Raw genomic sequence first — 12,202 nt, 5'->3', positions numbered from 1 at the left:
GCGATAAAAGGGACAGGAATTTTGAAATGGATTATATGAGGGAAATAGTTTGAGAATCGGGTCAATTTGAGACTCAATTTCACTAGATTAAGGACTAGGAATGCTGGAGTGATTACTGATTTTTTTTCTAGCCTGTGCTGTCCCACGGCTGGGCAAAGGCCTCCCTCAAGGTCTTCCATTGTGCTCGCTTCTATGCCACCGCTGGCCAGCCTGGCTGGTATACTTCCCGCTCATCGCGCCATCTTTTTCTAGGCCGGCAACGTCGGCGGCGTCCATCTTCCGGTACCCACTCTGTTGAGATCTTTGCCCAGCGGTCGGGATGATGTGACGATGCGGCTTACGTGTCCTGCCCAATCCCATTTCAATTTTGCCGTCTTTACTCCTACGTCCTTGATTCCCGTTTTTGAGCGCAGTATGTAGTTTAACTCCTAACATACTGCGCTCCATCGCTCTTTGGCATACCCCGAGTTAGGACTTTTTCAAATCGGTCAATGACCAAGTTTATGCATCGTAGGTTAGGACGGGCAGAATACACATGTCGACGAGTCTTCGCTTCAGGGAGATAGGTAAATCCCCCTTCATCAGCGTCTTCATGGACCAGTAGCTCCTCCAGGCATTACTAATTTCTTACAATTTATTTAGATAAATGTCGTTGTTACATATAGCCTAGGTAAACTTAGGAATTCAAAGCCTTTTTACTATGAGTAAAAGTTGTTAATATGAGTAAAGGATTGGTGGAAACCTGGTTGGTTTAATGATAGAAAATAGAAGAAGAATATAAGATGTTGAATTTATAGAAAGATCGTTTTGCATATTGTTATCTTTCTATAGATTAAACAACATCTCTAAGAACTTAATTTAAAAACTTGATTCTGTCAATTAATTATAGATTGGTGATTAACGCTCGCTCTGAATTAGATCCATTTGAAATAGTTAATTAAATTAAAACAAGATTAAAACGGATATCAACAACCTACATTCAGTTAATTAAACATACAAGTTTTGAGAATAAGCCCGTGACCCTATCTACTTTCTACAGTAGATGCAAATCACCTTATGTAATAGCTCCGTCACAACCATGTTTGCATTTTAATGCCTTAAATATGGTTTTTGATGGTAGAATAACGACATTAACGACGATAATATTAGGTGGAGTCATGATGGTAGAGTCTTGCACTTTCTAGCTTGTTCTTAAGAGGATACACCAAGAGTGAGAGAAATTGAAAATAGGTATTTGAAAATGTATTGCTATCTCACCAATCTCAAGCCTCCCACCGCAGAGCGCGATAGAGACAACACGACAAAAGTTCTAATAAAAGAACAGAAAATCTTCGATTTGTTGTCCGCTGATTCCTTCTCCAAAACTTAACCGATTTAAGTACTTTTTTCATTAAGAATTAAAGCAAGGCTTGAACTGTATTCCTATGTTTTTTTTTTTTAGGATATTCTAGCCAGTTTTGTTTTCTGGGTGTTTGAACACAGAGGAAAATCTGGCCATTTTTTGGGTTTTTGGACGTTCTTGTCTTTTTTAATAATCATAACTCTACCGGCATTATCCAGGGAGGAAACAGGGGACAACGTTTGTTTGGAAAAACGGCGGTGTGGACTCCTCTTAAGTGTTATTTTGATGATGTACTTTATTATCACGGTTTCAGCGATTGTTCCATAAGCACGGAGTGGAACATCAAGAGTTTTAGTAGGTTGACCCGGCGCCTGGGAAGTCCCATTGTATGTTCCAGTCGATGTTGCCAATCCGCAGGGATGCATAGCATTTTCCCATGTAGGCGCCTACTTAGCCTATCATTTTACGCTAGTCTTTTGTTAATCCTTCCAGTAGGCAATATTATTTTTCTGTCATAAAATATCTCTTACTTCGAAATCTATAAGTTATTAAGAAATTATTTTGTGAGTTGTGACCCATAATAACTTTAAGTCACCCTAATCACTTGTTACTCAAGAAGTAGCGTCCAACGAAATATTATGAGGAAAAACCAAAGACACTTCAAATAAACTATTGACCTTTCGAACGATCTTACCTAAGCACGATGAAACTTACGATTTCAATATCTTGCTGAATATGATGTTTTGTTATTGTATATTACAATGTTGTAAAGTTTACATAACGTTAATACTTAATAGCATCAACAACATCCGAAGAACTTTCCTAATGCAACAAACCGGTTTATTATTCAATTTCCTATCATTAACAGAATGAATGGATTTGGTTTTCTTGAACTTTGTACCTTCTCGTGGAAGTGAATCCCACGGTAACCGTTAACACCTTTCGGCATTGAGGTGAGATGTTTTGTGATTTGTTTATTATCTCCAGCTGTATGCGTATTGGAAATTCCTACAAAAACAAGTATTGTTTTTATGACCGATGTTTTTGATATTATGTTCTAAATTATAGGTACATAATATCATCATTAGTGTCCTTTGTTATTTCAAGTCACACAGTGCCGCTATCTTGCAGTGCTAGATAGTAAAAAAATCTCAATTCGATATGAAGATAACACTAGAGTCTAGACCAAGGGTGGCCAACCTTTTCGAAACTTGGGCCAAAATACGGAAGTAGAATTTTACCCCGGGCCGCAGCCCGGGCCCGTGGCTGCCGCGTCCTCCCGGCAAAAATATAGGTAAGTTTGCGCGGCTATCGGGCGCTAAGTACGTTATTCTAAAGTCAGCCCCACTTTATGTAGATAAAGCATATTGTGTTGACCACCCTTGGTCTAGACGATAATGATGAACTTTTTTTCTGCAGTACTCGGATGGTGCTGTTTACAGCTGCCACTAGTAGATAGGGACGGATTTATATTTTTTATGAATATAGCTTTTATTTTGCCGAATGCCGTCCCTATGTACAAACACTGCCGCCATCCTACGACGCTAAGGCAGCTTTAAAACGCCATGGGCCATGGCCTATACTGCCTATACAGTATACATAAATCCAAAGCTGCTAGTAGGCCCACCTGGTATAGAAGCCCTGAAGGTCTTCTCGCTCTGGTCCTCCGTCCTCGAGTCGTCCAGCACCTCCGAGGACCTCTCATCATCACAAAATCCATGGTGCACCAGCAGCAACGCACACACACACACCAAGGTGATCCTTACAAACTCCCACATTTTGGGGCACATTACAAAACTATTTGGAGTCAACGGGGGCCATTTTAACTGTCAGCAGTCACATTTTCGTCGGTGTTTCCTTTAAAATAAATCCACGTTCGATTTTAAAGCACACAATAACACGATTAGCATAGCACGGACACGTTTGGGAATACGAGTTTTGAGGGTACGCTCACAATAAACACGCGCGTCGTTCGTCGCTGAAGCGAAGGTACTGGCGCGATTGGCCATCCCCACTGCGCGCGCGCAAGGCTTCAATGGACGCTCCAAAACAATAACAGCTGTACTGGACTTTCTATAACTCTTATGCCATTGATATAAGGGTCGTATCAGAGGCATAATAATACTGAACAGTCAGCTGCACCCGTTTCTAAACCACCAGACGCGAGATAAGTATTGCGGTCAACCAAATTGCCCGAGTACCGTACAAGAGTCGTAATTATTGTGGACATTATCTTAACTGCTCGACTATTATATCAAAGTAGTTACAGTTATGATGCATGGAAATCGGTTCTAGTATTACGTTAAGTTTTATGTATTACATGGTACTACTAAGGAAGACTACTTAACTTACTAAGGAGTTCTATCTGTAAGTTTGACTTGTTTACGTGTCTGGCTTGTAGCACCATAGCTCACAAACATACAAATTTTGTTCTCGTTTTTTGCAACCAAAAGATATATAGTTAAATGTTATGTTGACCGAACAATAATCACTCAAGGTACTAGTTAAATGTTGAGTGATAATTGTTCGACTAACATTCAGCCTAGTTGTCACTCAATGAACACGCTAGTCATTCAATCAAATAGCCGATAGAATCAGATAGCTGCGACATGCGATCAAATAAAAATCATAAACAAATTACTTCATTTCGTGATTTATTTGGTTACTAGCCTAGTTATTATTAAAATATAATATCCAAAAGTAAATAAATAAATGAAAATGTTGATTTAATATTAATTTAACTTAATACTGTTATATTATATTGCATACCAGTCACTGCCTATATTACAGTTTTGTAACATTATTGAAAATTATAGTATATTATAATTTACTTTCAGTTTTAATGATGTAATCATTATTATCTAGTTGTCTACAGAGATTTATGCTAATATCTATCATCTATGAACACAGATAGCCTCATAATATTACCCTCTGTATTAGCTTCATGATATTACCTTAGATGCCTAATGTACACTCGTATTTCATAAATAATATTCTAATAAATTAAATAATCAGTCTTTATACTTCTCACTTGTTGATACCTATTAATAACCTTCTCCTTTTTGGAAGTCGGTTAAAAAACAAATTGAATCAATATCATAAGCTAAAAGTACCAGGTACTATCATGACAAAAATTATATTTAGCTACTTATTCCTGATATAGAATAAATAATAAAGCTTAAATTGATGTCCCATTATCCTTCCCTTCCTTCCTTATTAGATTTAGAATTACTACTTGCATCCTCTTTAACTTATCCTTCAATCTTCTGTTACTTTGCCTCATCAGGTTCAGTTTCTTTTTTCTGTTTGCCGCTACAACTTCCAATCCTCTCACTCTGTGCTTCAGTTTCACAACTTCTTGTGAGTCGGTTGGTCTTATATTTGGTGGCAAAGACACAGATAATTTTGGACCCTTCGTTTGGTGAGGCTGAAAAACATGAATATGGATAATTAGCTTTTACATAGTATTACATTTGTGACTAAATGACTGTGGCTTGCTCAATGATTCAACTGTAATATTACAATTTTAAGACCACAATCATCTAAAAAGAAACCCCACTTAAACATAAGGAAGACAGACACATCACAAAAAAAGCACAACCACATGCTCAAGATAACCTACTCAATTATAATCATAATATAAAAGTAACCACCCCCAGCACACCTTTTGAAGAATGCTTCAATAAAGAAAATAACTTATACCCTGGTAGACCACGCTACAGCGAAATAGTAAAAAATGATCAAAAGATAAAGCATACAAATATCGTATCAGATGACTTAAAGAAGTCACAGCGCATATGAATGATAACAAAAATCTAACGTTAAAGGATATAATACTTACTTTGCAAATCATCCCGATGGAACATGTCATGCTGGAGCTGCAGTAGTTATCAAAAACAGTATCAAACATTACCTACAAAATAAATATCAGGAAAACTTTCTACAAGCTGTCACTGTTACTGTTGAAGAGAAGCATGGTGGTAGCATAAAAATAAGTTCAGTTTACTGTCCACCTCGACATAACATTAAACAAGAAATGTTCACTGAATACTTTAGAACCCTTGGAGCAAGATTTATCAGCGGAGGTGACTGGAACAGCAAGCACAAACATTGGGGCTCTAGGCTAGTTTTGAGTTCTCGTCCTCTAGACTAGAGGACGAGAACTCAAAAAGTGTGTTGATGCTATAAAATTAAAAACATTCTCAACGGGTGAACCAGTAGGAGGCTACTGGCCAACTGATCTAGCTAAAATTCCTGATCTCCTCGACTTTTTCGTAACCAAGGGCATAGGAGAACACTACATCAGACTAGAATCTTGTCTAGATACGTCGTCGGATCATTCAGCAGTCATCGGTGTATTCAGCAATGTCCCTATGGAAAAAGAACAACCACTTACCTTATGTAATAAACACACTAACTGGGATGAGTTTGCAGATATATTACATAAAGAAATTGACGTAAAAATTAAACTAAAAACAAACGAAGTCATAGACAAAGCAGCGCTTTATATTACAAATAAAATACAAGAAGCTGCCTGGCAAGCTACTCCTCAAATAAACACAAAACAACGTAACAATGATATTCCTTTAAATATCAGACTTAAACTAAAGGAAAAACGGAGGATCAGGCGAAGATGGCATCTCAGCAGACTGTCGGAAGACAAGACTGCTCTAAACAAATGTGCAAGACAATTGAGAGAATTAATTAAGGACGCTGAAAAAAAAAAAAAAAAAAAAAAAAAGATGAATCACTCAAGAAAAAACTTACCAATTTATCTGCGACAGCACATAGTAATTACTCCCTGTGGAAAATGACCAAAAACCTAAAAAAAACCTTTAGAACATATTCCGCCAATAAGACGACCTCATGGTACATGGGCACAGAAACCCATCGACAAAGCAAACACATTTGCAGAATATCTTAAAGGTGTATTTACTCCAAATCAGTCCTCTGCAGCTGAATTTGAGAAGGAAATTGATGAAGTAATAAACAGTTACCAACAACTAAGCCTTCCTATAAAACCAACGACTCCAGCGGAAGTAGTAAGAACTATTAAGACCTTACAAAATAAGAAAGCACCTGGATATGACTTGATAACCGGAGAAATCTTGAAGAAACTACCCAGAAAAGCCATTGTATTCTTAACAATACTATTTAATGGTATAATGAGAGTCCTTCATTTTCCAAGCATATGGAAGGTATCCATAGTAAAAATGATCCCGAAGCCTGGAAAGCCACCAACACAACCAAACTCCTATCGACCCATAAGTCTCTTGCCCATCTTGTCTAAAGTATTTGAAAAGGTGTTACTAACAAGACTTCAATCTGAAATCAAAGAGAACAAAGCAATTCCAGATCACCAATTTGGCTTCAGACCTCGACATTCCACAATAGAACAGGTTAATTTTTTTTTTTATGAAATAAGGGGGCAAACGAGCAAACGGGTCACCTGATGGAAAGCAACTTCCGTCGCCCATGGACACTCGCAGCATCAGAAGAGCTGCAGATGCGTTGCCGGCCTTTTAAGAGGGAATTGGGTAATAGGGGAGGGTAGGAATGGGAAGGGAAGGGAAGGGAATAGGGGAGGGTAGGGAAGGGAATAGGGTAGGGGATTGGGCCTCCGGTAAACTCACTCACTCGGCGAAACACAGCGCGAGCGCTGATTCACGCCGATTTTCTGTGAGGACGTGGTATTTCTCCGGTCGAGCCGGCCCATTCGTGCCGAAGCATGACTCTCCCACGTCATTGTGTAGTCCATAAAATCAGGCAGACCCTGGAAAACAAAGAATATTGCTCAGCGGTGTTCTTGGATGTACAACAAGCATTTGACAAAGTATGGCACAAAGGACTATTGTTTAAACTAAAAAGCATCCTATCTAATACACTTTTTATGATCCTAAGATCTTACCTACAGGATCGAAAATACCAAGTCAAGTTTGAAGAAGAACTATCAGCAATATAATATAGAAGCATCTGTACCCCAGGGCTCTGTACTTGGACCAGTCCTATACTCCTTATTCACTGCTGATTCGCTGCTGCTGAAGTTGGGAGAACTTCTGATGGCGTAGAAACAGCAACATATGCAGATGACACAGCCTGCCTCGCGAGTGATAAAAACCCAAATAAAGCCTCAGACATACTGCAAGGTCACATAGGAAAAATACAAAAATGGATGGAAAAGTGGCGCATCAAGGCCAGTAGCACTAAATCTACCCACATTACCTTTACTCTCTGTAAAGAAAACTGTAAGCCAGTTACACTAGATGGAGATGTCCTACCACACAAGACAACCGTCAAATATCTGGGCTTCACTCTGGATAGGAGACTTACCTCCAGGTAAGTCCTCGTTTTTCTTGGTTTTCAGGTGTGTGGTCCACCACACACCTGAAAACCAAGAAAAACGAGGCAAATCTGCAGCTATCTTAACTGGCTTATTGGACAATCATCGCAGCTATCTGTACACAATAAAATACTAGTTTATAAAAGTATTGTGAAACCAATCTGGACCTATGGAATAGAGTTATGGGGCTCAGCAAGTAACTCGAACCTTGAAATACTACAAAGATTTCAAAACAAGGCCCTAAGGACCATTACCAATGCACCTTGGTTCACACGCAATACAGAAATCCACGAGCATCTTAACATCTTAAGTGTCAAAGAGGAAGCTAAACAACACAGTACCGAGTACAAAAAGAGGTTATATGAACATGTGAACACACTAGCAAGAGCTCTCATTACTAGTAATACTAAATCACGATTAAAAAAGTGGAATATACTGGATATTGACAAAAGATAAGGCGAAAATGGCCAATACAGCAAACTTGGACTTACTTAAAATAAAACCCAATTCAATAATAGATAATATCTGATTATGGTTATAATTAGCCGATTGCAGATGTCCAAGGGGAGAAAAAAAAAAAAGAAAACAATCATCTTAAAATTGTAATATTACAGTTAAATCATTGAGCAAACCAGACAACTTCATATTTTATTTATTTTTATTTTAAGTGTGAATTTGAACATTTTGTTTATTTACTGCTTTATAATAATACAGTAAGAATAAAACACAAACAAACACGGCAAGAAGAACTGGCATAAAAAAACTTGCACAAAAATATAGCAAAATTATTAATCTTTATAGTTTATTCCATGTAAACAACCATACATACATTTCCTCCTTTATTCCTTCAAGCCTCATAAGAGTGATCGCGACTTAAATAGAATACAAATAGAATACAATAGTATTTCCAAGAATCTGCGATCGAAGGAAAAATATTCATATTTATTTACTTACATGTACTTTGTTGTGTTTGATCCGGGGCACAGCATCTGCTGTTAATTTTCGTAAACCACTCTTAGTGTAGTAGTAATCCCCAACATCAAAATGTTCAGAACACACAGCACTGTCTGACTGTTCTTCACAATTCAGAGCTATCTCCCATTCTCGTTTCCTAACTTCGTCTGTAGGAAATCTGTAAGTAAACAACAATTTAGAACAAAACTGTATTCACAGCTCAACAAAAAAATTACTTGTGGGCACACATGCTTTACACAAATGCTTTACAGTTTACAGTGATCATAATAAGTGGCTGGGAATGGGAGGCACAGAACACTAATACTCCTACCGGATATGGGAGGTGAAGTATTTACCACAAACAAAAAGAAGTAAAGAATAAACTATGCGCATGTTGTAATGGTTGAAATTAGTATAATTTGAAAAGTTTTCATTTACCGATGCAATGAAATCGCATCTTTATAATTCCGGTTATTTTTATAAATAGTATTTGATGTGTTTTTGCACGATCCTACAACACATTTCACCATATCTTTATTTATGCTGCGAAATAAACTAGTTTAATTTATAATTCACTTAAATTTAAGTGAAAATGAAACTACATTTAACAACTTTTTGGTAAACAATTGCACCACAGAACTTGCACTTCGTAAACATAACAAGATTGACTTGACAGTTGACAGCTGACTTTTTTTCTTATTGTGGCGCTCGGCTTTTAGTTTTAACCATGGCCAGTATCAAGTACAATATGGCGGGAGAAAAATGTTTCGTAAAAAGTTTACAAAATTTAAAGTCGTTTTTCCAGATTATCGTCAAGTCGGAAGTCTAGCAAAAGTCTAAAAAAGTAGTCAGTAAAGTCAACGAGTCAAGTCAGTTGTTTTAGTAAAGTGGTAGACCCTTTACTAAAACTTTCGATGGAGTTTTGGAGGGAACACAAAATAGCACGTTTCTTGAAGTTGTATGATCACTTGCCCACACGTTTTTTTTTTTCTTGTCCCCCTAACGTTGTCAGGGCTTGTTGTTATCTTTTATCTTTACATACTTATTATACCATAAAATATTCAATTATTATAACATAGGTACTACATAAAAGTTCTTAACTTACATATAAAATTTCAAAAATTGACTACAGCCAGAATATTAGGACGATTCAATAATTCCGTTCCGATAAAAATTACAATTTAAAAATGTCAAAATTAAAAACAATTAATATGAAATACAGCACAACGTTCAACTACCCTAATATCACAGCTTAACAATCACAATAATTTACTACAATTTCTTTTGTTTGTTACACACACTATCCTCTTACAAAAAGAGAGGAACAAATCTCTCTTTTTACCCCCCAGAATGGCAGGTAGATTCTCATCCGTCATCGATGTGCCCAATTTTTGCTCAATATCATATCTATTGCTAGCAAAAATTGGACACTCTGAGTAACAGGTGGGGAACCGTCTCCTCAACTCCTGGCTGACACAGGCACGACGGATCCTCCTTCAGCTTGAATCTTTGCAAGTAGAAGGCGAATCCACCGTGTCCAGTCAGAATTTGTGTGGTGTGGTGCGTGATGTCTATCTTTTTGACTATTTTGTATGCAGCAGCAGTGCTTGGGAAAAAGAGCTTCGTAACTCCGGCCGTCCCTCCCACTTCGTATCTCCTGTCCCATTCCTCAATCGTATCCTCTCTCAAAATACGCTTAACGAATGAAACAGGACACAGATCGTAGTCAGGTTTCTTCTCAATCTCAGCGCGGCATCCCTGGCTAATTCGTCAACCCTCTCGTTCCCCCTCAACCCTGCGTGCGCCTTGATCCAAAACAGGGAGACCTCCCGCCTCTGCAATGCAGCTTTTCGGAGGGCCGCCCTTGTTTGCACTGCCAGGGGATGAAGGGAACTTAGGGTGACAGCCTGGAGAGCCGATCTGGAATCGCTAAGGATACCGACCTTCGCCATTCCACTCTTGCAGGCTATACTTACTGCTCTTTGGAGCGCTAGAAGTTCGGTTTGGTAGACGGTGCAATACGGCGACAAAGCAAGCTTGACGGCCTTCGTCTCGGCCTCACCCTTCCATACGGAGAGAGCGGCTCCGACTCGACCCTCAATCTTGCTGCCGTCCGTATAGATCCTATGGATGTGGCTGTCAACCACGTCAGCATACGAGTCCTCATCTACCATCCCGAACCTCAACTCTACCTGCTCTGCCGGATGTGGGTCCTCAATCGCGGAAGCCATTCGTTCCACCTCCCTGTTCCTCAATGCCGGGTACGACACTCCCTTCTTGATCTCATATAGTCTCGATGCTTCAAGTATTCTGAGATCAAGAGGGAGTATCCCAGCCAACAGCAGCACAGAGTTCAGGGAGACGGTTCGATATGCTTTGCAGATCTTCAGGGCAAAACTCCGTTGGACGGAGTTGAGCCTTTTTTGGACCCCCATCTTTTCCACGGTGGGTGCCCACGCTGCCGATGCATACAAAATAGTTGGTTCTATGACCGCCGTATAAATAACCTTAACTACTTGGGGGTTAAGCCCCCAACCTACTCTAGCGGCCCTGGCAAGCTGCTTGTAGTGCTTGATTGCCTTTTGGCAAATGCTGCTGACGTGGGCGTTAAACGTCAAGCCTTTGTCGATTATAAGGCCCAGAATCTTTATTTCGCTGTAGTATTTAATTTCTACACTCCCCATTCTCAAACGCGGTGTGTCATATTTTAGTCGCCTTGTCGACAGTAATGCGCAGGTTTTGTGCGGCGCAAAATTCAATTTATTGGCTCTGCCCCAGTTTTTGAGGACGCTTAACACTTCGTTGGCTTTAAGCTCTACCTCTAAAGCCGAGTCTCCCTCAAAAACGAGCACGATGTCGTCAGCGAAGGCCTGACAGTACACACCCATCTCCTCTAGCATTCTTAACAGGGGGTCCAACAAGAGGTTCCACAGAATAGGACCGCCTATGGATCCCTGTACACTCCCCTTGTCGGTCCCCCTGTTCACTTCTACTCCGGCATATCTAACATTCACACACCTTCCACTACACACCTTCCACTCAGGTAGCTACTGAGAACCCGCCTCAGGTTCTCCGGACACACAACTTCATCCAACCGAACCTTCATGGCCGGCCACCAAGCACTATCAAAGGCCAATGATACCACAACAGAAATTTTCTTCTCCTCCCTCATTCTTCTGATGTGGTTCACCAACCTATAGAGGGCGTCTTCGGTGCTTCTTTGGGGCATGAAGCCATACTGGTTGGGGCTTATTTTGGGTAACAGGTAGAACCTGAGTCGGGCTATCAGCATCTTCTCGAAGATTTTGCCGAGAACAGGTAGAAGGCCGATCGGTCGATAGGTTTTTGGTACCTGGTATGATTCCTTGCCCGGCTTTCTCAGCACCACCACTGTCGCCTGCTTCCACTGTCCGGGGAAGTAAGCGACAGTCAGGCACTTATTCAGCAGAGCAAGGAACCATTCCGGGTTACATTCTACAGCGTGCTGGCAGATATCGGCTGTGAGACCATCCGCTCCAGGGGCCTTCTTGGGGTTGAAGAACCTTACGGCTCTCTTTAACTCCTCC

At 39.8% G+C, this 12,202-nt stretch overlaps 2 protein-coding genes across 2 annotated transcripts in view; both read right to left on the bottom strand.

Annotated features, from left to right (window-relative positions):
• Positions 1–3,317, bottom strand: part of LOC121730899 (serine-rich adhesin for platelets-like) — a 110,529-nt gene extending 107,212 nt beyond the window's left edge. Inside the window, exon 1 of the mRNA XM_042120105.1 lies at positions 2,970–3,317. Within this exon, the coding sequence (XP_041976039.1) occupies positions 2,970–3,132 (163 nt within the window). The 5' untranslated portion in view covers positions 3,133–3,317. The remainder of the gene's footprint in view (positions 1–2,969) is intronic.
• Positions 3,318–4,113: 796 nt separating this feature from the next.
• On the bottom strand, positions 4,114–9,254 carry LOC121731021 (THAP domain-containing protein 2-like). Its single transcript, XM_042120317.1, has 3 exons — positions 9,075–9,254; positions 8,637–8,814; positions 4,114–4,769 (listed from the first exon to the last, which is right to left on the bottom strand). The coding sequence occupies exons 1-3, from the start codon at positions 9,164–9,166 to the stop codon at positions 4,521–4,523; spliced, it is 519 nt and encodes a 172-aa protein (XP_041976251.1). The 5' UTR covers positions 9,167–9,254; the 3' UTR covers positions 4,114–4,520.
• Between the last annotated feature and the right edge of the window lie 2,948 nt (positions 9,255–12,202).

This window comes from Aricia agestis, chromosome 10 (genome assembly GCF_905147365.1).
Source record: "Aricia agestis chromosome 10, ilAriAges1.1, whole genome shotgun sequence".
NCBI lineage: Eukaryota > Metazoa > Arthropoda > Insecta > Lepidoptera > Lycaenidae > Aricia > Aricia agestis.
The sequence above is the reverse complement of the archived record's forward strand: the minus strand, read 5'-3'. Positions and strand labels throughout refer to the sequence as shown.